At 46.2% G+C, this 23,925-nt stretch overlaps 2 protein-coding genes across 3 annotated transcripts in view; one reads left to right on the forward strand and one right to left on the reverse strand.

Moving 5' to 3' along the window:
* Window positions 1-23,925, forward strand: part of DCC (DCC netrin 1 receptor) — an 814,397-nt gene that overhangs the window by 99,611 nt on the left and 690,861 nt on the right. The window contains exon 3 of the mRNA XM_054986644.1: window positions 21,862-22,146. Within this exon, the coding sequence (XP_054842619.1) occupies window positions 21,862-22,146 (285 nt within the window). The remainder of the gene's footprint in view (window positions 1-21,861; window positions 22,147-23,925) is intronic.
* Window positions 1,192-7,642, reverse strand: LOC129334622 (uncharacterized). Of its 2 annotated transcripts, XM_054986839.1 has the most exons (3): window positions 6,557-6,813; window positions 5,799-5,915; window positions 1,192-5,419 (listed from the first exon to the last, which is right to left on the reverse strand). In XM_054986839.1, exons 1-3 carry the CDS (start codon window positions 6,683-6,685, stop codon window positions 3,866-3,868), a joined length of 1,800 nt encoding a protein of 599 aa, XP_054842814.1. In that variant the 5' UTR covers window positions 6,686-6,813; the 3' UTR covers window positions 1,192-3,865. The 2 variants fall into 2 exon arrangements, with proteins under 2 accessions (XP_054842814.1, XP_054842813.1); XM_054986838.1 differs by having other exon boundaries at window positions 5,799-7,642.

Below are 23,925 nucleotides of genomic sequence, written 5' to 3' on the forward strand. Positions count from 1 at the left end.
AGTATATCTTAAATTGATATCAGACAACATCACTTCTCACTTTCCATTTTTGTTCCTGCTGGAGCTAAGAGTAGCAGCAGGAGCTGGGACCAGGAGACTATATACCACTACAACATCATTATTGTGTCTAACAGTAAAGTAGGTTGCTTGTGTCAAGTCACAAAAGCAGCAACTCTTGGTTGCCCATGGACAAAATGGTAATCCCTCCATACTTGGGGATTCCTCAAATATGCAGAAAAAATATGAATTAGCCAAGAGAGACAACATCTCCAAAATGACTAGGTTGAATCTGGGCATGTAAGAGGGGAGATGGGATAAATATATGGAGCAGAGGTCCATCAGTGGCTATTAGCCACAAGGTCTAGAAGGAACTCTCTGTCTAGGGCAGTGATGCTCTGTATTCTTGGTGTTTTGGGGGGGGCAATCAGTGGGAGGGCTTCTAGCATCCCTTCCCCACTGGCAGACCTCCTAATGAAACCTGGGGTTTGGGCCACTGTGCGACACAGAGTGTTGGACTGGATGGGCCATTGGCCTGATCCAACATGGCTTCTCTTATGTTCTTATGTTATTTTGCTCAAGGAGATAACAGAACATTGAAAGTTGTTGAGAGTCAAGTAAATGGAGGGTGGGGAAACAGAAGGAGATTTTATCAAACTGCTGATAGCGTAAGGAATCCTCGAGGGAGAGAGGAGGCCTTGGATCATTTATTCCTTCATATGATTCTTTTAATAGGAAAGTTCATGGTCAATGCTTGTCAGCAAGATGGGGAAATGAGAGAAGGAAATCCCAGAGGGATGAGCACTGAGCATTCTCACTGCATGGCAGCCAAAGAATGTTGAAGGCTGCTGAGTGAGAGCCAAGCTACAAGTGATGCCTTACACAGGTTGGACACTTGTCAGCATACCTCAAGTTTTGATGGGAAATGTAGGCGTCCTGGTTTTACAGCTTGGCTCTCCATTACAGCTGCAAAACCAGGATGCCTACATTTCCCATCAAAACTTGAGGGAAGCTGGCAAGAGTCCAACCTGTGTCAGGCATCACTTGTAGCTTGGCTCTGAGAGTTAACTTTTTTTTCTGAAGGGGGAAAAATATGAATACTGAAAACTAGAATGTTCAAGCCTGTAAGAACTTACATTATCCTGAAGAAGGAGAATCGTATTTTGCCCCCCCATTCAGGAATAAAGAGGCAGACAAAGTATCTGGGTATTTAAAAGGGCCACTTTATTAAACAATTTAACAAACTGCAAATACGGCAAGGGATCTAACTGCGGTACAGGTCAGGCCCGGTGTCCGCGCCAGGACTGCTGCCCTGACCTGTCTGGGCGAGCCCCGTTGCCCCGGGTGCAAGCCATACAGCGCATGGCTGCAACCCGGCCGGCCAGGCAAATGGTTCCCCTTTGAAGTTCCAACCACTCCGCCATACAGCCCGAGTGAAGGACTCAACCTAGGGGGTCCCAGTAGCAGTCTGCCCTCTCAGCTGGTCGCCGTGAAGCCCACCAGCCAATCCTGACAGACTGCAATCCCCCTAGTGGGGATATGCCAAGGGTGCTCGCCGGCCCGCTCCCTTTTTTCAACTCTATCCTGCCAAATGATTACCTATTTACGGCTCCACCTATAAACTAACCCCCAGCCCAGCACGCAGTGCAAGGTAGGCAAAAAACTCCTCTCCCCATCAGCCAATAAGGGGAATGGAGAAAAAATTCCTACCTGGCCCTGGCAACCAGCGACCGGCTCTCCTGCACTGGTAAAGGGAGGGTGGGTGGGCCGAGCGCACAAGCCTCAACTGCGGGGCTGGAGGGGAAGAGCCGCCTCACCAAGGCTTGGCTCCACCCCTTCAAAAGCCCGCGAACAGGAAGGAGCGGGATAGCCGCTTTCTCCCTCCGGGGCTGCAAACGCGGCCCCCATCCTAAGCAGCCACAGGCTGCCGGCTGGGAGGGCCGAATTGCCCCCCCATTCAGGAATAAAGAGGCAGACAAAGTATCTGGGTATTTAAAAGGGCCACTTTATTAAACAATTTAACAAACTGCAAATACGGCAAGGGATCTAACTGCGGTACAGGTCAGGCCCGGTGTCCGCGCCAGGACTGCTGCCCTGACCTGTCTGGGCGAGCCCCGTTGCCCCGGGTGCAAGCCATACAGCGCATGGCTGCAACCCGGCCGGCCAGGCAAATGGTTCCCCTTTGAAGTTCCAACCACTCCGCCATACAGCCCGAGTGAAGGACTCAACCTAGGGGGTCCCAGTAGCAGTCTGCCCTCTCAGCTGGTCGCCGTGAAGCCCACCAGCCAATCCTGACAGACTGCAATCCCCCTAGTGGGGATATGCCAAGGGTGCTCGCCGGCCCGCTCCCTTTTTTCAACTCTATCCTGCCATGGGCAGGGCCAAGCCTCTGCTTAGGCCCTTGCTCCCCACAGGTGGCTTATGGCCATCCTGAGCCCTTGCCGTAAATCTTCGAGAAAAAGCTCGTTACCTGCCTCTGAGAGGTGAACTCCGTCACCCCTGTAGAGGTGGGCAGCAGCAGCCCGTATTCTGGGGTGGGGCAAATAAATCCCCAACCCATTACCCAGAGCTTTTAAAAGAGCACTATTAGCCCTGCGTCTTGCCTCATTCATACCCCGGGCGTCAAGACCTTCACGCCACTTACGACGTGGCAAAATCGCCGACCACAAAATCAGGACACCAGGCCATGCCACGCATATCTGCTGCAAATCTGCCTGTGCCTGCAAGGAAAGGGCCTTGCCCTTGATCAAACCGAGGTCATTCCCACCCAGATGGATGACCAGGATATGAGGAGGGAGCCCCCTCCGTTCCCTGAACAGCAGCGGCATCAACCCAGGCCACCTAAGGCCCCGCCGGCCCTGCCATTCCACCGTGGCCCACTCACTGAGCCCCAGTTGGGACCCCATCTGCGTCCTCTTGGCTTGGTGGGCCGCCCAAAACACCATGCTGTGCCCGCAGATGAGGATCCGAAGCCTCCCACGGCGAGACACAACACCTAAAAGAAAGAACAGCATTAACCACATGCTCAACCTAAGGAAGCGGCCGAATATATGACCGGTACGCGGATGAACGCCAACGCCCAACCTTCTGTATTTCCGGCCCAGGGTAACCCATAGCCGCCGCCGTGGAGGCAGCGCCAATCCTAAAAGAATGCGTTGCAAATCTGACGCCCGAGAAACCCAATTTGCCAAGCGCTCTTCCAGTCACCGCCCAAAATTGATATTTCGTCAGGGGTCTACCATCACTATGACAGAATAGGACCCCCGGGCTCTCTCCCCGGGCTTGCACATACAAACGCAGGGCACGTACAGGGCACAACTCCTGCTCTGCACAAGGACCAAGCGTTATCTCACACCCAAAACCTCTTTGATCAGTTTTGGAACGCCGAACCCTAAGTATGGCTGCCTTGCCTTTAAACTTAAGGTCCTGCATTACCAGCGCTCGCCCCGACGTGTCCCTAGCGGAAAGCGAGACGAGCTCACTCACCCGCAGCGCTCCAAAAAATGCCGTCAAGGCAGCAGCGTGGAAGAGAAGGACCTCAAAACTAGAATGGCAAACATCTTCCCAGACTGAATTTAGTCCCCGGAGAACGGAAGGAGAAATGGGTAATCTATCATCCTTCCGAGCTCCCTTTTCCCGGGACCACCCCTCCAACATTTTCCGTATCCGAAAATCACCAGTGGCTTCAGACAGGCCCCGAGCCCTACTGGCAAAGGCTAAGGCTGCCAGCTGACCCCGAATTGACTTGACTGCCAGACCCTTACCTTTGCGGTCGACACAAAACTGCATAAGGTGAACAGCTGGAATTGGCCATACCTGCCGCAGACCAGCCGCCTGTCTAAAAGCAGCAAACTGTCGCACCGCCCGGTCATAAGCTCTCTGAGTACTGGGGGCGATTGCTAAATGGCCCTGCACGCTTCTGCTCTCCAATCTGCCACAGAAATTGCGGCATCAGAGCCGGCTGCAAATCGGCTTCGGGGGCAAGCTGTCGAAATCGCGCCATCTGCAAGCGAGACAAAGCGTCCGCGATGCAGTTGCTCACCCCTGGGACGTGCTTTGCTCTAAACAGTATATTCAATCGCAAACACTGCAGTGTAAAAACCCTGACTAACCTCATTACCCTGCGTGATTTGGATGAAAGGGAGTTAACAACTTGGACCACAGCCATATTATCGCACCAAAAGTGCACAGAGTGGTTCGCAAGGTCCTTCCCCCACAAACAAACCGCTACAAGGATGGGAAAGAACTCAAGGAATGTCAGGTCTCTGGTGAGCCCCTGACCTGCCCACTCCGCAGGCCACTGCTCCGCACACCAGTGCCCACGAAAATATACACCAAAACCAGTAGACCCGGATGCATCTGAAGTAACCTGAAGCTCTGCTTCAAGCAGCACATCCTCTCTCCAAAAAGAGACGCCATTAAACGAGCCCAAGAAGTCCTCCCAGACTTGTATATCCGCCCGCATGTCTCTAGTAATACGTATTCTATGATTAGGCTTACTGGCCTTACTCATTGCCTCACACAGGCGTCTAAGAAATGCCCTTCCCGGAGCAACCACACGACAGGCAAAATTCAAATGCCCTACTAGTTGCTGAAGCTCCAAGAGAGAAACTTTACGTTTCCCCTGGAACGATGCCAGACGGGCACGCAAGTCCCGTAGTTTCTCCATAGGCAAACGGGAAGCTTGCTGCCTAGTGTCTAACTCAATGCCCAGAAAGGTCAAAACAGTAACTGGACCCTCTGTCTTTTCATGGGCTAAGGGGACCCCCAGTTCCTCAGCTAGGGCAATAAAGCCCGCTAATAAACGGGCACACTGTCCTGATCCCTCCGGTCCCACGAAAAGGTAATCATCTAAATAATGACAGGCATCAAAGCATCGCAACCGATGCTTCAATGCCCACTCAAGGAACGAGCTAAACCGCTCAAACGAAGCACATGAAATAGAGCAGCCCATAGGGAGCGCCCTATCCATGTAAAACTGACCCTCAAAGGAGAATCCCAGGAGCTCGAAGTCGTCGGGGTGAACCGGTAGAAGGCGAAAAGCCGACTTAATGTCGCACTTCGCCATCTCCGCACCTACCCCACATCGCCGCACCACCTTGACCGCCTGGTCAAATGAAGTGTAGCGCACTGAACAAAGATGCTCTGGAATGGCATCGTTAACCGAGCTACCTCTGGGATAAGACAGGTGGTGGATCAGACGGAACTCACCAGCTGCCTTTTTGGGCACCACACCCAGCGGAGAAACCCGCAAGCAAGGAACTGGGGGGGAGGGAAATGGGCCCAACACCCGGCCCTCCGCACATTCCTTGGCAATTTTTGCCCGTACCACTTCCTCCATACCCACCACAGACTTCAAGTTGGGGGACATGAAGGGGACCCTATTGCCACGGAACGGAATTCGAAAACCGAACTCAAAACCCTGTAACAAAAACAATGCGTCACTGCGCTTGGGATAACCTTCAAGAAGCTGCCTAAGGACCCTCAGTTTTATTGGGCTGGGTCCCTTTACTAAAAGGCTGCTGGGAGCCACTGCCCCCACCCCCACCGCGCTTGCCCCCTTTTTTGGGCTGCCTGGGGCATGCCGTGAAGGGGTGAGGGCCCCCACAGAAGGGACACTGATGCCGAAAGGAACAAGATTTCCTAGAGCACACCCCTTGAGACCCAAACTCCCAACAGAGCAAGCGGGGTTGAACCGCCTGCCCCGCAGCCGTGCGGGGGCCGGAAGGTGATTGAGATTTGTGGAGCAAGTGCCCGCTATCAGAGCGGTCTCCCAGATTGGGTTTTGCAGGGGACATTACCTGCAGCCACAGCTGCTGGTGAATGCGGTCCCACTGCATAGCTGGGTTGAGGGCCGCCCTCATACGGAACTCCTCGTCATATTGCATCCAGGCTGTGCCCGAGAACTCCGTATAGCCCTTGTAAATAATATCCATATATTGAAAAAGCGGAGCTGCCCGCCAGGGCTGCGCCCGAGCAATGACACCCGCATAAATGAACATTCCAGGCAGCCAATTATGCCAATTCCTATCCACCTTTCTACGCTTCAGCTTTTCTTTATCACGCTCATCTAAATCTTCCTTATCCTTCTTCTCTAGTTCCCTAAAGAGAAGGGTAAAGATGTCTACATATTCACCACGTAGGATTTTCTCCCTAGTGGCTTGAGTTAAATGATCTCCCAAGGGAAGAGCCGTATCGCCAAATGGCAATGCATTAAAGGGGACCATACCATAACTCACCGTCCCAATTTGAGGGTTCCAACCACCCGGGGGATAAGCCTGCCATACTGCAGGCTGCCCAGAAGCCCCATGAGGGACACCCCCATACCAATTAACCTGAGATCCTAAAGACTGTCCATGGCCAGAAGGTGCTGCGGCCCCAAACTGTCCCCAATTATTAGGCTGACTCCATGGTGAATGAACAGTGGCCGTGGCCAAGGCCTGAGAGGATCCAGCCTGAGAACCAAGTGCCTGTGAATGGCCAGGCAGTGTAGAGGGAACTCCTTGAGGCCAAGGCCCCCAAGGCCATGAATAATTCTGTGGTGTGGAAGTGTTCTTACCAGTATCTTCAGCGGATTCAGCCACTGGAGGTTCCACAGCCAATGCAAGCGGCCCACCTTCTTCCGCCCAGGCCTGTTCAGTACCACTGGCTTCTTGGACCTCCAAAACCTCACCAGCCGCCTGGACATCACCGCTCGACGAGCCAGCCGTCACACCTGCAGACTCCTCAAGGGCAGAAAGACGTGTGAGTATATCGCGTCGAAAAGCCGACTTTGTGGCTAGCCGACTGGATTTCTGACGTACTGTCCCCCCTGATGTTGCAGGAGGAACGCTCCTGGCTTTCTCCAGCGCTGCAATGCGTGCCAAAATCTGGGAAATAGGCACACCCCCATCCTCCTCATCTGAGGAAGACAAAGCTGGAACCACACGCTTTGCAGCAGGCTTTTTGGCAGCCTGCTTGCCCTTAGATGGGCCTTTGGCCTTTCCTTTAGGCATCGTGGCTCTAAAACCTACGTATACCTGTACCCAAGGATAAACAGAGGTGGTCTACTATTCCCTTCCTCTGCCAATGAAACCCGGCCTCCCTCCAAGCACTAACCCGGGCTGGCCCCGCTTAGCTTCTGAGGTCTGACAAATTAGATTAGACTGGGCTATGCTGCTTGCCAGGCAAAATGGACACCAAACAGAATGCCGTGTAAAATGGCCACCAGGGGGCTTCCCCTGGGCCAAATATCTATGTCTATATAGATGGCGTTTAATAAAGCCAAATTCAATGCCCAAACAAGTGAGGCTGGCACAATTCCTCACCCCAGCTGCAGCCAGTAATAGCTCTGGAAGAAGCCAAAGCAGCCTATATATAGCTGGCGTTTAAGAATGCCCAAATTCAATGCCCAAACAAGCAAGGCTGGCAAAATTCCTCACCCCAGCTGCAGGCTGCAATAGCGCTGAGATAAAGCTGAAGCAGCCACCTAGCCAACGAAGCCGGGGGGGGGGAATAACCCCAACCCCCAACTGCCACAGCTACCACAAACCTCCCCTTGATAAAGCACAACGGGGGAGGGGGGGGTTCCCAGGGCCACTCTCAAAATCTCCCACAGACGCCCAAGAACACCCTCCCCACAACAGCAAACCCAGAGAACAGCGGAACCGCTGCTCTCCGACGCGTTCCCACGCCGTGCGCCTTCCAAAAAAAAAAAACCAGCCGCAGCCAGCTAAACCGCTCCGATGCTCCGGGCTGCGCACAGCACCGGGTGGCGCCGAGCTGCGCCCCGCCGCGCTAGCCCGCGCCGGGCCAGGCCTCGCCTCGCCGGGTTGGGCCTCGCCTCGCCGGGCTGGGCCTCGCCTCGCCGGGCTGCGCCTCGCCTCGCTGGACCGCGCTCTATTCCAAGGCAGGGGACAGCTGGCTCGGCAGGCTCAGAAGGCAGTAGCTGCTGCCGCCGCCGCCGCCGCCTCTGCTGAAGCCCTGCACAAGGCCGTGCTCCGCTCAAAGGGAAAGAAAGGTAAGCCTCCTTCCTCCCGAGCGCACAAGCCTCAACTGCGGGGCTGGAGGGGAAGAGCCGCCTCACCAAGGCTTGGCTCCACCCCTTCAAAAGCCCGCGAACAGGAAGGAGCGGGATAGCCGCTTTCTCCCTCCGGGGCTGCAAACGCGGCCCCCATCCTAAGCAGCCACAGGCTGCCGGCTGGGAGGGCCGAAATCCCCTCAGTCATTCTTTGTGGTTCCCTGACCCAACCAAAAGAAACTTACATTTATCTTTTTTGTGAATATTCTTCTAGGAGAGCTGGAAACTAAAATACAAGAGCTTTTCTCCCAATACTTAGGATAAAATGGAGGTGGCAACATAAATCTCGCAGCGGAGCTATCCAGTTTACAAAGAACATTCTTTTGCTTGCAGCATAAATATTCAGCTAGAAAAACAAATTTGATTTTTACTGGTCATACAGAGTGACACACAACAAGTAAACAAGTAGCATAAAAGCTGAGGGGAAAAAATCCTTTAAAAACCCTTTTGGTTTCAGTAATCCAGACCAAATGTGCAGATCTTCATGATAAAGACTAGCTTCAGGGCTTAGACCTGGCTTGAGAAAAAGACTGGGGGGAAATGCTGCAAACAAGATAAGGCTCGTTTGCAGCAGTAAAAAAGAAAATAATCTAGTTAAGAAAATGATAGTTCTACAGCTCGGGTAAAAGTTTCTTCCACCGTTAGCCAAACTGGACAAGCTTCTCCTTGTTCTTGAGCTGAGCTGGCGGTTTTAAACTATTATCATTTCCAATGTTCCAGGACGAGCCCTAGAAACAAATGTCAAAGAGACCTCCGGGCATAAATTCAGTTGACAGAGTTGGATGTCTTAGAATTAACCAGCCAAAATATTGGTTACAGGGCCACTGGGAGAGGGTGCTAGAGGACAACATTTCAGTAGGCCAGTTCATGGTGGAGAACAGGGCAAGGTGCCACTGGTGCATTGATATCGATTCAAGATCCTCTTTATTGAAATGAGAATGTGACAACCTAGACCAGTCATGCTCTCTTCTTGACCTAACTTAATTCACAGAATTGTTATGAAGGTAAGATGAAGTGGAATGGGAACCATACATGTTACCCAGGTCTCCTTGAAAGAAGGCTAGGATATAAATGTGAGGAATGGAATGGGAAACGTCTGGGGCACATAGTGATAACCGTTTATTCACCCATGCATGCTAACGGTGAATCAGATAATGTGTTTTTAATGTGATATTTTGGTTGGACTTGTATGGCGTGAAGGCAGCCCAGAGGATACAGGCTTCTTTCAATTTGAAGGATAAGCGAGGCTGAATAGCTCAGACTAGCAGAGTTTATCCAAACTCCACAGTTTGGATAAACTGTGTATCCAAGCTACACAGTGTATCCAAGCTACATGGTGTATCCAAGCTGCATAGGATGGGCCATGTTAGTACATGGACGGGAAACCATGAAGGAAGACCAGGTTTGCTCTACAGAGGAAGGCGATGGCAAACAACTTCTGCTCATCTCTTGCCTTGAAAACCTCTTGAGGGGTCACCATAAGTCTAAAGTGACTTGTTGATGCTTAATTATTATTATAAGCAAGCATATGGGAGGACAGTTGATGTTCAGCGATAGAGCTCTTGCTTGTGGAAGATCCTAGGTTCAGTCTTTGGTATTGCCAGTTAAAGGATATAGGATAACCTCTGTTGAGGAAGATGTTTCTCTGCATGGACACTAGAGAAGACCATGCTGTGCTGGACTAGTTGGACTCCTTGGCAACCCTGATAACCACAATCCTTCTCAGCTTCACACATCTTCTCAAGCCTCTTCCTCAACAAGTTTAATACACAGAGAAAAAGCAGTCTCTGTCCCTTGGGACAGAGAAAAAACACTCCCAAAGTATGTCACAGAAGATCAGATCTACGGCCCAACAGTGAACCTCCAACCCTCAGAATATGGCAGGGGCCAAGACCCTGACACACTCCTGGGAGTGATGTCATCATACTGTGCCAAAAGCACCCCCCGGAAAGCCCATTCCCGCACCTTTTTCCCTACTGGCCACATGAGTCATGTGGGGGGGGGGAGGAGGCTGAAATGAGGGATCCCCCAATTCCACTAGGGGAACGGAAATCCTGACTTGGTGTTGATTGGTAATTAAAGTGGGAAGTTTTTAGTATGCGAGTGTGATATATTGGATAGAGTGTAAGACTAAGATTAGAGAGCCCTGAGTTCAATTTTTCATGGATATATCTAGAACTATAGGAGAACAGTTGCTAGATATGACCAAGAAAGTCATAGAAGATTTCTTTGCACATAGAAACAGGTCTAGCCCGACCTCATAACTAGACATGCAATAAAAGGAGTCTAGAGGCTTAGAATAGAACATCCTTGGAGAGGAGCACAAAACAGAGGAATAACGCAGTTGTGTGGCCTCAGTCTAATTTAAGTCCCTCGAAATTTCTATAGATACTTCATGTGAGCCAAGGCTCTTCAAAACTGTCTTGCATTTTGCTTTAGGCAAAATGGGTGGCAGCTCAATTTGGGGCTATTAAACTATACTTATTAAAAATAATTGTAATTTATGTTTAAAACACACACACACAAAGTGATTTATTTAAAAAAGTAGCACAGAAATTGCTAGAAGTGGATTAACATGGTGAGTAGTGAATATATATAAAATATTTACTAGCTATAAAACATTACTCTAAAACGTTACTAGAAATAAAATGTTAAAAAGTCATCCAAATTTCATAGCAGCAGCAGAGAAAAAGTACACATAATGTCAGTCCTCCAGTGCTGGTGTCCGTAAGAGGTTGGCCTCGGTGGTGTTGCCTAGTAGTTAGACTATGAATGAGAAGAACTGAATTCATTTTCCCACTGGGTCATAACGCTCAATGAGTGATCATGGGCCAATAACTATTTCTTCCAACCTATCCTACCTCAAAAGATGGTTGTGAGGCCAAAATGGGAGGGTGAGAGCAGGAGGAAATCATGTATACACTTCCCTGAGCTCCCTGGAGAAACTTGAAGGATAAAAACAGCTATAAGTGAGGACAAAAATGTTCTTTTTTTGCTGCTATGTGTTGCCCTTATGAATGCTTTTGGTATGTCCATTTTAATTGCTGGAATTGATGAATCATTTTTCTTAAGTGTTTTTAATGCAATTTATGATATGTATATGTACAGTGTGTGTGTGTAATGTATAATGTGTATAATCATGAGTTTTTGATGCAAGCACTCTTGAAATGGTAAGAAATAGATGTGAGGAATCAGAAAATGGCATGCAAACGATTAATGATCCACAAGTTTGGTTCACAGAAACAAAATTGCAACAGAAAAATTGGACTCAATCTCAAATTGATTAATTGATTTATTTATGTTAATTATATACCACCTTTCCCACTGAGACTTAAGGTGGATTACATGGTGTAAATCAATGCAGTTGATAGGATGGGGCATCCAGTAAGAAATGTAATAGATTAGGATTGCAGAAATTAAAAGCAAGAAAAAATCTGTAACAAAGCCTAAGTATTAATGTGGCTTGTTGAACAATACAGAAATTGCATAAAAGGATAATACATACAGCAACAGACAGTACACACTAGAGATGGGCATGAACCAGAAAAAAAGTGAACCATGTGGTTCATGGCTCATCGCATTTCACGAACCATGAACCTTGAACTTTCATGAACCTGCACCGGGTCACAAATCGGTTCATTTTGGTTCATGAAAATGTCACTTCCAGGCCAGCAAATCACCACTTCTAGGTCAGCAGAATGTCACTTCCGTATAAGCAGAAGGTTTGCAGGAAATCCATCCCCTGTTGCCTAGGAAACTGATTGATTGGTGCCAGGCTATCTGCAGTGATGAACTGAAAAACGAACCAAACTAACCAGCCTAAAGTTCGTGGCGATTCGTCAGAAATGGGATCTGACAAACCGCTGGTTCACGATGAACCGGCCTGGTTCGTCATGAATTTTGGTTCATATTTCAGTTCATGCCCATCTCTAGTACTCACTATACCCAGTAGTATAGTCTGCAGTCCCTTTTCCTTTATTAAAGCATCATCCTGCACCATTCCATTATAATAAAGCCCTGTTGCCTTTGTAAAAATGCCCTCCTGAATAATTCAGTTTTGCATAGTTTGTGGAATGCCAGGAGATTTCCAGACCTTATCTGGCAGGTTATTCTATAAAGTGGGGGCCACAACTGAGAATGCATGCATATGAGCAGTTGTTGATCTTGTCCATTGGCAAGGTAGAAGAAATTGAGTTTGCCAGTGTAGTGTAGTGGCTAGAATGTCAGACTAGGATCTGGGAGACCCAGGTTCGAATCCCTACTCTGCTATGGAAGCTTGCTGGGTGACTGTGAGGCAGCCATACACTCTCAGTCTAATATACCTCACAGGACTGTTGTGAGGATAAATAATAGTAATAACAGTGAGTTTATATACTGCTCTTCTACTCAGAGAAATGGACATAGTGTTATTATTATCCCAACAATACAGCTGGGGAGCTGGGCTGAGAGAAGTGGCTTACCTGAGGCCACCTGCTGAGCTCATGGCAGTCATGGGAGTTGAACCACCAGAGTGCTATTCCGCAGAAACTGCTAAGGGAACTTACATACCACGCTTCTGAACAGATTGGTGCCCCCTCAGAGCAGTGAGTAAAGTCAATGTTGGTATTATCCCCACAATACAGCTGGGCTGAAAGGAACAGCTTACCCAAGGCCACCTGCTGAGCTCACGGCAGGAGTGGGAGTCAAACCAGCAGAGTGCTGACTCGCAGTTCAACCACTTAACCACTATGCTACAGCTGCTATCACTATAATACAGCAGCTATCAGAGTAGGAGAGAACTATGTATGCTGCTTTGGGTCTCCATGGGAGAGAAAGGCAGTGTTTAAATGAAGAAAATAAAAGCAATTGAAATCACATACAGTACAATAACTCTCATTAACCCCTGTCCCCAAGAAAATGCCTTCAAAATTCAGTACTATCCCTAAATGGTTACATTTTATCATCTTTTTTGTTGTTGTTGAAGTGACAAAGAGGTAAATTGTACATACCTAAAATATATGCGGTTGCAGTCTGCACAACTTGCATATCAGGAGTATCACTGTAATGAACTGGATAAAAATAAACTTAACCTTCTTTCTCATTTGTGGTTATAAGCTAACTTCTCTGGCTTTCCACTAAAAATGCATTTTTAATGTATATAATTAACACCAATTTTCTCCCAGTAGGTTCTTCTAAATCCGAAATCTGAATTACACAGATTTACTGGAAACTTTTCATCAACATTATTACTTCCACTGAGATTTCTTGCTTGTGGCTTTTCAAAAGACGACGTTTGCAATGAGAAAAAAAAAAGAACCATTTAGACAATGGCTGCTATAAATTAACTGTAGTTGTAAATTATATTTATTTTTTTACTGTACTCTAAAAGCCCAGCTTCTTTTCTGATGCTTTTGTGCTGTACCCCTCCAGCGCTAGAGGCTGCCTGTACTCTCGGTGTTTGCATTTCTTAGCCCTGCGATGAGAACCGGAGTCGACTGCAGGCAGGGTCCTTCCCCTGCAGAAAACGGCTAATTTTCCACAGCAGTCTCAATGGGATGCATCAATTGTTTAATGGTGCACAGCAATGATATATTTAGGGCAAGATGCAATGAGAAATACTACTTTGAAATCGCAAAAACTGGAGCTCAGTCAGGCAGAAAGTAAGCTATTCAATTAGGAAGCCGGGCCCAGATGTTGAACGTACTGTTGACGCTCTTGGGAGAAAAGATGCAGCACCAGATCTTCCAAGTCCACCAAAGAACTCGACGGTAAATGATATGTACAATCAATAATAACACCACCATTGCAATATAGTCTAGCATTTTTTCCCTCTAATTAGCAGAATGGCTCAGCAGCCGAGCATCTGCTTTGCACGCAGAAGGCTCCCAGTTAATTCCCTGGCATCTCCAGTTAAAAGAAGCTGGTAGAAGCGGATGTGAAAGAACTCCCCCTGATACCTTGGATAGCATCTGCTAGCCTGAGTCCATAGTACTGCCTTTGACAGGCTAGTGGTCTAACTCAGTATAAAACAGCTGTGTGTATGTGCATGTTCGTTCATGACCTGGAAATGATATAGAGCCCAACATAGGCAGTTTCCACATGTCCTTAAAGAGACGGACCACTCGCCAAACACGAACAGCTTTTCCACTTCATTCCAGACATCTACATTTTCAAAACGGTTGCAGGCTGTTTGGCTTCCATTTTTTTCAGCTCCTTTTCTGGCACTGTGGGAAAGTGGAGTTCCACCAAAGGCACCCAAAAAACTGAAACCAAACATCCTGCAACCATTTTGAAAACGTAGATGTCTGGAATGAAGTAGAAAACTTCACCTGCGTTCGGTGAGTGGGCTGTCTGTTTAAGGATGTGCAGAAATGGCCACAATGTGATTTTGGATATCCCTGAGTATCTCTGTAATTGTTTAAGTGTTTATTTAGGCATTTTTACCTCACTTTTCTTCCCAATGGGGGCCCAAAGTGGCTTATAACATCATTCCTCCCTCTTCTATTTTATCATCACAGCAGCAAGAGCCAGTGGTGGTGTTGGTGGTTAGTCTGGGACACCCAGGTTTGAACTCCCGCTCTGCCATGGAAGCTCACTGGATGACCTTGGACCGGTCACACACGTTAGGGATAAGTGGAGAAGAGAAAAATATCAGCCTCTTTGAGTCCCCATCAAGGATGTAGATAAATGATGTGGGTAAATTTTTTAAAACCCTGTGAGATAGGTTAGGCTGAAAGGGTAACTAGCGGGCAGGGCTCTTTCCAGCATTGTTTTGACTTGTTACCATGCAACTTGCTTGACTCATTAAGGTTAAGCTGCTTGCTACTGTTCAACAACAGCCCCCCCCAAACAGTGTGGTGTAGTGGTTAGAGTTGCAGACTAAGCTCTCTAAGACCCAGTTTTGAATACCCACTCTGCTGTGGAAGCCCACTGGGGGACTGGGCGCCATCCACCCTCTCTCAGCCTAATCTTCTTCACAGGATTATTCTGAGGAAAAAATGGAGGGGAGGGAAATGATGTTTGCCTCTTTAGGTCCCCATTCTAGAGGAAGTCAAGGTATAAATGAAGTAAATAAATATTGCTGAAGATGGAGGGCAGATAAAAGGTGAGAGGGAGAGACGCAGGGAAATATGAGGATGTGGAGGCTGCTGGGAGGAGGGAAAGAGGAAACCATGGGGATGGATACAGGAGAAATTGAGGTCACCTTGGGGGTTTCCCACTATATCACTATGCCCGACCCAGAGACTGGTGTTATGAAACTCAGCCAGAGTTTTCCTGGGGAGAGGCTGCCAGCGAGAGGGAAGGAGGGAAACCTGAAGACAGAGGGACAGATAAAGGTAGATTGGCTGGTAGGTGAGAGGGAGGAGAAAAAGAAGGAGAAAAAGGGAGAAACTATGGTGGCTTTCAGGGAACGTGAAGAGGAATTAGTAGGGGAGGGGAAATTAGATGCTTCCTGCAAGTTCTTATGAGCCCCCCCCCCTTGTAACATATCAATTTTGCAAAATGAACAAAAATGGGAAATTTTCCAAAGAAAATATGTAGGTTGCAAATGGTCTTCTTGATTATATACAACAATGTAAAGAAACCACACACAATGGCATGTTTGTATCTACTGACTTGACCTTGGACGGGGGGTGCAATTTTTGGCAGCCGTCCTTGTACCACAATACCTCATCAGAATGAAGAAATGGAATGTTACAGGAAGAAAAAGAAAAAAAAGTTCGGAATTGAAAGATTTGTGGAGTATTTGTCTTCATAGATTTGCTAGCCCTCATTCCCTTCGGTACTATCTGAACCAAACTGAAGCAAATAGCTCTTTTCCATTACTTTGGTTCTCTGCCCTTCAGCAGTTGTGCGAACGAAAGAGGAGGGAGTGGGGAAACGGGCTTTTCCTTTCTGTTAAATAACCTTGCAGACTTTAATTTGAAACAAACAAAGCATTTTAAAGCATTTCTCCTCAGGGGATTGCACTGAGTGTTACTAAATTGCTGAATATTTAATAGTCAGACACGTGCGGCAGACCCCAAGGTCTGTCCCCCCAATGATAAGCCTTTTTTATTAAATGAACTTTAATTACTTAATAATTAGGCCTTCTGTAGGGGGAAGATGGGGATCTTGATAGACTGCCAACCAGGCTGTAGGGCAAAGCAGGCGTGTGTGCCGTTTTCTGATTAGAATTTAAAAGAAGGTATAGCCGAGGATTCTCTGAGACCCTGCCTAGGAGACAGTCTTCCCTGAGGGGACAGAGGCCTGAAGTTGAGGTGGGAAGGACTTTGTTTCTGGGCTGTTGCCTTTAACAGAGCACAGGCAGCAAAAGGAGCTTAGATCAGAGTTACGAGAATGTGAGAAACAAGGAATCATAAAGCAGCCAAGCTTGAGGATAATTTCATATTTCTTATCCCTGCTGTTTCAGCTTGAGAATTCCCGCGTTGATTACGCTTTTTCTTTTGCGCTAATTGACCCAGTGCAACTTCATTTTCATACCATTGTGATTCCTTACACCAATTTTTTTCCTTACAGTATAAACATTTTTTACATAAACTGTGTGTCACCCAATCAGCATTATACAATATCATCTGCATATAAATACTGTACGTTGTATATATAATTACTGCATTAAGTTATATAAAAACAGTGCAACATGTTTATGTAAGAGAATGCAACCAAAAAGCTATAGACAAGGAGTTCAAGATGGCAAATGTGTTTCTCCCCGCCTCCATCTTGATCCTCACAACATGGTTAGCCATGTTGGCCTGCAGTAGAAAAACAGGGTTTGAGTCCTGTGGCACCTTAGAGAACAACAAGATTTTCAGGTTGTTAAGCTTTCAAGAGTCAAAGCTCTCTTCGGGCCAAGCTACAAGTGACAAATGACACTTGAACAGCAAGTGGATTGAGTGGAGGGCAAGTGAACAGGGAGAAATACACTTGCTGTTCAAGTGTCATTCGTCACTTGTAGCTTGGCCCTTCATCTGACTCTCAAAAGCTCATATCCTGGAAATCTAGTTGGTCTTTAAGGTGCCACTGGACCCGAATCTTGCTTTTTAAGGATAGTTTAGGTGGGTAGCTGTGTTGGTCTGCAGCAGAACAGCAAGATTTGAGTCCTGTGGCACCTTAGAGACCAACAAGATTTTCAGGGTGTAGGTTTTTGAGAGTATTGTCTGAAGAAGGGAGCTCTGACTCTCAAAAGCTTACATCTTGAAAATCGTGTTGGTCTCTAAGGTGCCACTGAATTCAAACCCTGGTGTGAAGGGAGTTTTATTGAGAGTGACTGGCTCAAGGTCACACAATGAGAATAGTGAAAAGTGGAGAATCATATCTTTCATCGTTGTGGTTCCTGTGCAGTCCCACATTGGGTAATATCCTTGGCCACAAACAAGCTTTCCGGAACTTTCTGGACTAGGAGGAACCCCTCTCCCCTTAGCACTATCCCACCCATGCTATCACATGACTAGGAGGAGGGGTGCTACACCCTCACTTCTTTTTTTGCCAAGGTGAAAGGATCTCCACTTTTGTTCTCTCTTTTTTTCCTCACTCCTTTCTCAAGATTGAGGAGACTTCTTTCTCTTTAAAGTTTTTTTATCATCATCCCTGTTTCTCACATGCAAGGCAACATGGGAAGTGGAAACTATCATATCTCCCTACAGTGATAGATGCAAGTACCGGATGGGAGAGCCAGTTTGGTGTAGTGGTTAAGAGCAGCAGGACTCAAATCCTGAGAGCTGGGTTTGATTCCCCATTTCTCCACTTGAAGCCAGCTGGGTGACCTTGGGTCAGTCACAGCTTCTAGGAGCTCTCTCAGCCCCACCTACCTCGCAGGGTGATTGTTGTGGGGATAATAATAACATACTTTGTAAACCAGTCTGAGTAGGCATTAAGTTGTCCTGAAGGGCGGTATATAAATCAAATGTTGTTGTTGTTGTTGTCATGAAAGTGGGCAAGTGTTCATTTCCCCTTGCACACATTACTCCAGAGGGACAACAAGAGTTATACAAAGAAGTGCCTTCCTGCCTCAGAGTTTTTAGAAGTCCACCTGGTTCAGACAGGAATGACTTCAAGGGGTAGCAAGCACTCAATTCAAATATTTTTTTTGCTTTCTCAGCTTTCAGTCACACTACAGAGCTTGATTTTAAATTGAGGAAAACTTTCAGACTGTTTAAAGATAGGTAAACTGTGAATTTCTTGACAGATTTGCTGCCAGTTGAACTATGGCAGTCAGACATTAGCCAGTCACTGAGTCGATTTGGCCTGGCATTGACTCAAATAACCAACAAAGATTTTGTATCATTTGCATACCCCCTACAGTTGTAAGTGCATAAAAATGATGCCAGTCCTTAAGCACACTTATTTATTGTTGACCTAAAGTTCTGACTTTTTTTTTTTTACTGATCTTCTTCGTAATTTTTTGGCACACAGAGTGAGTTCTGGGGCTGTTGGGGTACCCAGTCTCGGCGTAAGGCTTGGAAATCTTCCAGATTTCAACTGATCTCCAGACAACGGAGATAATTTCTCCTGGAGGAAATGGCTTTGGCAATGGGCATTATACCCTGTTGAAGTTCTTCCCCTCACCAAGCCTTGCCCTCCCTTAGGCTACACACCCAAATCTCTAGGAATGTCCGAACCCAGAATTGACAACCCAAGACTGAGTCCTGGGGGATGACTGCAATCCTAATTTTTATAATAGCATAATACACCTGAATCCAACTTACATGCAGTACAAGATGGGGGCAGGAGAGAGAAAGAATATTGAGGATTGTCAATCGTTTGTCAAAACAACCATGCGTAAATTTGCCATCATGTTTTCATACAAGCAAAAGAACATTTCCCACTCTGTTTTCTTGACTCACCCTGACTGCTGCATTATGGGATACCCTATTGTAGATATTGATCAGAAGGTGACATTTTAACAGCCTTCTGCAGTCGTTCATGTAGCATTCTGCTTTAATTTTTTTTTTATTTAAACAAGCTAAAAGGGGAAATGTTTAATGGTTCCGCTTTTCAAGTTTGTATTGGGATTGCTGTAGGTGGAGAGCTGTTAAAATCCTGAACTCGTGCCAATTGCTTAATGTGAAAACTAGTGGGTTTCTGTCCTTGTGGTGGAGGAAATGAGAGTGCTGCCGGCTAATGGGTCGGCTGCTGCATGGAATTAAGAAGTAGATCTACTGTCCTGGGAAATTTTAAGCTTGCAAGAAGAGGTAGTTGGATTCTGGCTGAATATTTGCATAAAATACTCTCAGCTAGGATTGCCAGTTGGGGAAGGGAGAACTCGCTCAGTTGTGAGGACAAGATTCTCAGCAGGGTCTGCAAACTGGCTATCCTAATTCAGCCTTTCAATAACAAAGGTTCTCAAAGTTGTGTACGCAGTGAGGTTGGACTGCAATAGGGTTGTTATGGGGTGGGGAATTTCTTTTTCTGAAATTCACTTTTTAAAATATAGCCATTGATTCCTCTTCTTCTTTTTTCCTCTTTTAAAAGCAGGATTTCTCGTTCATTTCTCTTTCATTTCTCTTCAAAGAGAAATCAACATGCCCTGTTGTAACTTCAGTTCTTGCAGTTGTTTTATGGTAAACAACATCCCAGGGTGGTGCTCTAGGAGAAAGAGAGGAAGGCTTGGGAAGACACTGCCTGCCTCTGAGCATCTACAGAGTAAAATTGTGAAATTTTGCAGAACCTCCCTTCCCGCCCTTCCACTCTTCAAATTTTTATTTGGTTTATCATAAAAAAAGAATTGATTTGAAACTCACTCTAAATTCCTAAAAAGAGGAAAAGTTTTGTTACTTTCAGGGAGAAACTGGGTAAAAATGAATTAAGAAAATTCCTCTTAACAACTTGAAATAGCAAATAAAGCATCATAAAATGGATTAATCTACTATATATATAAAGACAAGTGTCCTGACTGACTCAACAACACCCAGCCCAAACCCCTGGAAACATGAAATTTGGGGAGAACATTCCTTTCATGATGTAAACACCCACTAAGAAGGGATTTTAACAGATTTTCCCCCTAAGGGGGTAAAAAGGGATAACATGTGTTTTCCCATAGGGCTTCTCTGTGTGGCTGGCAGGCTGCTGCCTGTTTGTGCCCCCACCCATTGCCACCTTGGCCACTCTTCCCTGATTGGGCCAGCCTTCCAAGGTTATTTGCATGTGTGGGCTGATTTGGTCTCACAACATTCCACACCTCATCCTCCTTCCAAAGAGACAGTTGGGACTCAGAGGTCATTTGCACATGCAGCCTGATTGGTCCTCAGCCCCCTCCCCCCATTCTAAACAGTATGCAGTTGTTCTTGGGAGTCATTGAATGTGTTCTGAGGCAAAATGTACCTCCCAGTCTTCCTCTCAAAGTTCACTAGAGTTGCCAATCTTCCTGTGGGGCCTGGCTTTCCTATGTGGCTGGTAGGCTCCTGCCTACCTATACCCCCCTCTCTCTGATTGGTCAGCTGTGGAATTCTGTGTTCTGAGGTAAAAATCAAGTAACAAACCAAAAAATGTTCCATACCCCTAAGTATTATAACTGGATTTAAAGTAGTTAAATACCATAGTGAAGCACAGGTATCAAGCTAGTTATTAATAAAATCACTACTGTTGCCTTCTGCTCGCCTCCCTGATCAGGATGCTCTTTGAGAGATTCTTTTAGGCATGGCATAGCAGTGAGCTTTTCAGACTAGCCCACGGGACAGCTGCATTTGAAGCTCCGCCATACTGTGGAAGCTTACTGGGTGCTTGTGCCTGTCAATCTCTCAGCATAACCTGGCTCACACAGTGGTTATTGTGAGGAGGGGAGAATGACATGAAAAGCTTTAGGTCTTGATCAGGGAGAAAGGCTGTATATATCTAAAAATAAATAAGCCTCAAGGCACAGGATGTTCAGTGTCTCTTGGAATTCTTTGGTGATGGTGGCTTCTGGGTGTGTTCATTATGTGCCGTCAAATTGCCTCCAGCCTATAGCAACCTTATGAATGAAAGATGTCCAAAATAACAGCCTTGCTCAGATCTTGCAAACTAGAGGACATGGCTTCTTTTATTGAGTCAAGCCATCTTATTTTAGGTCTTCCTCTTTTCCTTTCGCCTTCTGCTTTTCCTAGCATTATTGACTTTTCTCATGATGTGATCAGAGTATGATAGCTTCAGGTTTGTCATTTTAGTTTCTAGGGAGATTTCAGGCTTGATGTGCTCTAGAACCCACTTATTTGTCTTTTTGACCATCTGTAGTATCTGCAAAGCTCTCTCTTCCTGTCTTCATTGTCCAACTTTCATGTCCATACATAGTCATGGGGGATACCCAGGGTTTTTTTTCTGGGAAAAGAGGTGGTGGAACTGTCAAGAGGGAAACGAGGAAGAAACACATAGGTTTCTTTGAAATAATATTGTTTTGAAGCACTATTGCCGAGTATTTTCAAGAGGTGCCGGAACTCCATTGCACTATGTTCCCCCTGAAAAAAAGCCCTGGAGATACCATAGTTTGGATTATCTTCATCTTGGTCCCCTGAGAGACATCCTTCCTTATCAATGGATCTTTTATAGTTCCTTCTCAGCTGCTCTTCCAAGTCTCCATCCCCTTCTGATTTCTTGGTTGTATCTTCCCTTTTGGTTGAAGTGGCTTCTAGAGATGCTAAAAGGGTAATCTAAATTCCCTTTGTGTTGGTATTCATGCTGTGCTGTAATCCTGGTCCAGTTGCATTGTTCATTGGAGGTCTTATATTGGATTATGGCATTGTTTTGTTTTTTAAAACATGTGCAATTACTTTTCAGCGAGAAAGGAGAGCTGTAAATAAACCCCGGAATTAGACATGCTGTCCTAATGGGTGTTTTTGTCATTCTTCCTGAAGGACCTTTGAGGCTTCTATCCCAGACGGACTCTGTCACAGCTTTTGCAGGAGACACCATTTTGTTAAAGTGTGAAGTTGTCGGAGAACCTATGCCCACAGTCCACTGGCAAAGGAACCAAGAGGACCTGATCTTGAGTCCTGGTGACACCCGTGTGGCAGTCCTACCTTCTGGATCTTTACAAATTAGTCGACTTCATGCAGGGGACAGTGGGATTTATAGGTGCCTTGCAAAGAATCCCGGAAGTTCCAAAACTGGAAACGAAGCAGAAGTTAGAGTTTTGTCAGGTAAGACACTTCATACTATATATAATTTAACATTGCACTATCATGTACTGGCTTTGTCTTTATTGGGTCACAAAGTTCTATATCGGGAAGACAAGGTTGGATTTTTAAAAAAAATCGCTCTCCTGTCCTATCCAGAGTCCAAGATAGGATTGCCAGAGATTGTCTTGTATCTTTAAATCCTCAGATTTGGCAATAATAAGGCATTTGTTACTTCTCTAGTCTCCTGTTGTTTGTACTGATTATCTGTCTGCTACAACATGGTGTTTAGACCGTTGGTAGAACTATTGGAAGGGTGGAAGGGGCATGCTGTGGCTGCTTTATCTTTTTCTGTATCAGGAAATTCAGTGGTTCATTGCAACCTTGAAACACTAAAGGGGGCGGGAGAAGAAAAATATTTCAATATAGTATCAGGTGGGTAGCCATGTTGGTCTGCAGTCGAAGAGCACAATCCGGGTCCAGTAGCCCCTTAAAGACCAACTAGCTTTCCAAACTATTAATTTTCAAGAGTCAGAGCTCCCTTTGTCAGATACAAGTCTTTGACAATCAAAAGCTTATACCCTAAAAAGCTTTTTGGTCTTTAACAGGTTATTGGACCTGGATCTTGCTCTAGAATTGGAATGTAATTCACAAAAAACGAGATGCTTGTTCATTGTGCCCTGTAGACTGGGATGCATATCTCTTTTAATGATTGTTTTATTTCTATATGCTGTGGTGCTTTGTTGCAGCCATTTTACTTGCTGGTGTTCCCAGTACATGTGTTTCTTTGAGCTTGTTGTGCTATTTTTACCCCATTTATATGAAACCCACACAAAAATAATGTGGAAAAAAGTGTTAATTTTAACAGTCTGCTGCTGTGCATGGTACCTTGTTTCACGTGCCATCTGTGCATGTTTGAGCTGTTTCATTGCCTGCCTATAAACATTCACACTGCAGATGGGTGCTTTTGTGACGAGCTAGGGATGGTTTAAATCTCTGTAGCTTTCCTGTCCTGATGTGAAAACTGCATTTTTCTTGTAGCAGATAATTGTCCCAAACAGGCAGCATGTCTGGAAATGATAACTGGATGCTCAAGCATGCAGCGGGTGAAACAGGTATGCATTCTAGTGCACATCCGAACTGCTGCCTGTGGTGCTGATGTCCCCAACATTTTTGAGCCTGCAGGTCCATTTGGAATTCTAACCTAGAGCAGTGGCACCAAAGGTGGGGCCAGACACAAAATGGCTGCCACAAAAGGCAGAGCTAATCACAAAATGGCTGCCAGAAGAAGCGCAGCCAACCACAAAATGTCAGGGAGTGAGTTTATACATAACTGATAGTAACTCTTCAACTTTTCAAGCAGAAGTTGTGTAACGTTCATTAGTCTAATCAAAAAGAGTCCAGTAGCACCTTTAAGACTAACCAATTTTGTTGTAGCATAAGCTTTCGAGAATCAAGTTCTCTACAGAGAACTTGATTCTCGAAAGCTTATGCTACAATAAAATTGGTTAGTCTTAAAGGTGCTACTGGACTCTTTTTGATTTTGCTACCACAGACTAACACGGCTAACTCCTCTGAATCTATGACCATGGAAAGCACCGCGTTCATTAGTCTGTTTCACGTTTTATGTTAGTTCCAGGATACTGGAGTCTCGAGTAGTTCCAGCTCAGGTTTTACGTATGGCTGTGTAAACTGGATAGAGAACAGTTATGGAAGACTCTGTTAGGCCTTGTGTTCTTTTCTGGTTTCTGCTAAATAGAAGTTCTCTGTGTTGATTGAAAGATATCTTCTGCTTATCTCTGA

The sequence above is a fragment of the Eublepharis macularius genome, chromosome 8 (assembly GCF_028583425.1).
Source record: "Eublepharis macularius isolate TG4126 chromosome 8, MPM_Emac_v1.0, whole genome shotgun sequence".
In the NCBI taxonomy this organism is placed as follows: domain Eukaryota; kingdom Metazoa; phylum Chordata; class Lepidosauria; order Squamata; family Eublepharidae; genus Eublepharis; species Eublepharis macularius.